Below are 1,102 nucleotides of genomic sequence, written 5' to 3' on the forward strand. Positions count from 1 at the left end.
CTAGCCTCCAGGGGACAAAATTAGCAATTTATGCAACAAGATCACAGCTCCACCTCGCGTCAGGGCCAAACTGATACATTTCTACAAGCCGTAAGGGCCTGGCACCACGGGGGCACCTTGGAGTGAAACGGGGGCTTGTGTGGTGGGGATACGGGCACTTCTTGCTCCTGGGCGGTAACAGCATTGCCCCATGACCCCATTATCCGTGTGGGGCTGCCAAGACCCTTTCACCCACCCGGTATACTCATACCCATGACTCAATATTTACGTTCAATATATATACAGGCAGCCCCTGCTTAGGGCTCTTAATTGGTTCTTGAAAAACCAAGCATTAAGTGAAACCGAAAGTATTTGACGACCCAAGATGGAGGCTGCAATTGTTTTTAATGACCCAAGATGGCCCAATGGCCGTCATTAAAATGTTTTTAATGACCCAACTGGAAGCGCGAGCATTATGCTGAAATGTGCCGAGCGCTAAGTGAAATCAGGTATTAATTTAAAATGAGCGTTATAACAAAATGGCATTAAGCAGGGGTGCCTGTATGCTCACTATGCCCGTGGCTATTACAGCACGTTGAACATGCAGTTTGCGAGTGACGTCACCCCAGCGCCGAGCTGCAACATGATGTCACTGCTGGCATGATGATGTCACCTTTCTGCCAACCAACCCGGCCTTCCACAGGAGAGTCCCGAACCGGGGTGGGGGAGCCTGGAAACCCTGAAATGGGATGTATATCCCAAATCTGAAACAACAAAACCCGGTCCCAGCCTAGGTGACAATGGCGCCTGGCAGTGACGTCACCGCGCAGCATGGCTGCCTCCAGAGAAGGGTGGAGGGAGAGGGAGGTAGCGCGTGACGTCACATGCGTGAGCACGCCGCGGGGGCGGGGCGGGGCGGGGCCGGCGCCGAGAGAAGGTCGCGGGAGTGACCGGGATCCGCTGTCACCGCCGCCATGTTGTCTGTGGCCGCCCGCGCCGGGCCGCTGGGCCCCTTCCTGTGCGCCGTGGCGCACGGCGTGCCCGGGCCGCTCAAGCAGGTGGTGCCGGGGGTGGTGGTGCCGGCGGTGGAGGTGCCGGCAGGCGGGCTGCGCCTGCACGCGAT

At 57.4% G+C, this 1,102-nt stretch overlaps 1 protein-coding gene across 1 annotated transcript in view; it reads left to right on the forward strand.

Moving 5' to 3' along the window:
* Positions 1-931: 931 nt before the first annotated feature.
* LOC109289290 (cytochrome b-c1 complex subunit Rieske, mitochondrial) overlaps positions 932-1,102 on the forward strand; it is a 5,167-nt gene continuing 4,996 nt past the window's right edge. The window contains exon 1 of the mRNA XM_019505282.1: positions 932-1,097. Within this exon, the coding sequence (XP_019360827.1) occupies positions 954-1,097 (144 nt within the window). The 5' untranslated portion in view covers positions 932-953. The remainder of the gene's footprint in view (positions 1,098-1,102) is intronic.

The sequence above is a fragment of the Gavialis gangeticus genome, unplaced genomic scaffold (assembly GCF_001723915.1).
Source record: "Gavialis gangeticus isolate Ggan-Ray unplaced genomic scaffold, GavGan_comp1, whole genome shotgun sequence".
Lineage (NCBI taxonomy): Eukaryota > Metazoa > Chordata > Crocodylia > Gavialidae > Gavialis > Gavialis gangeticus.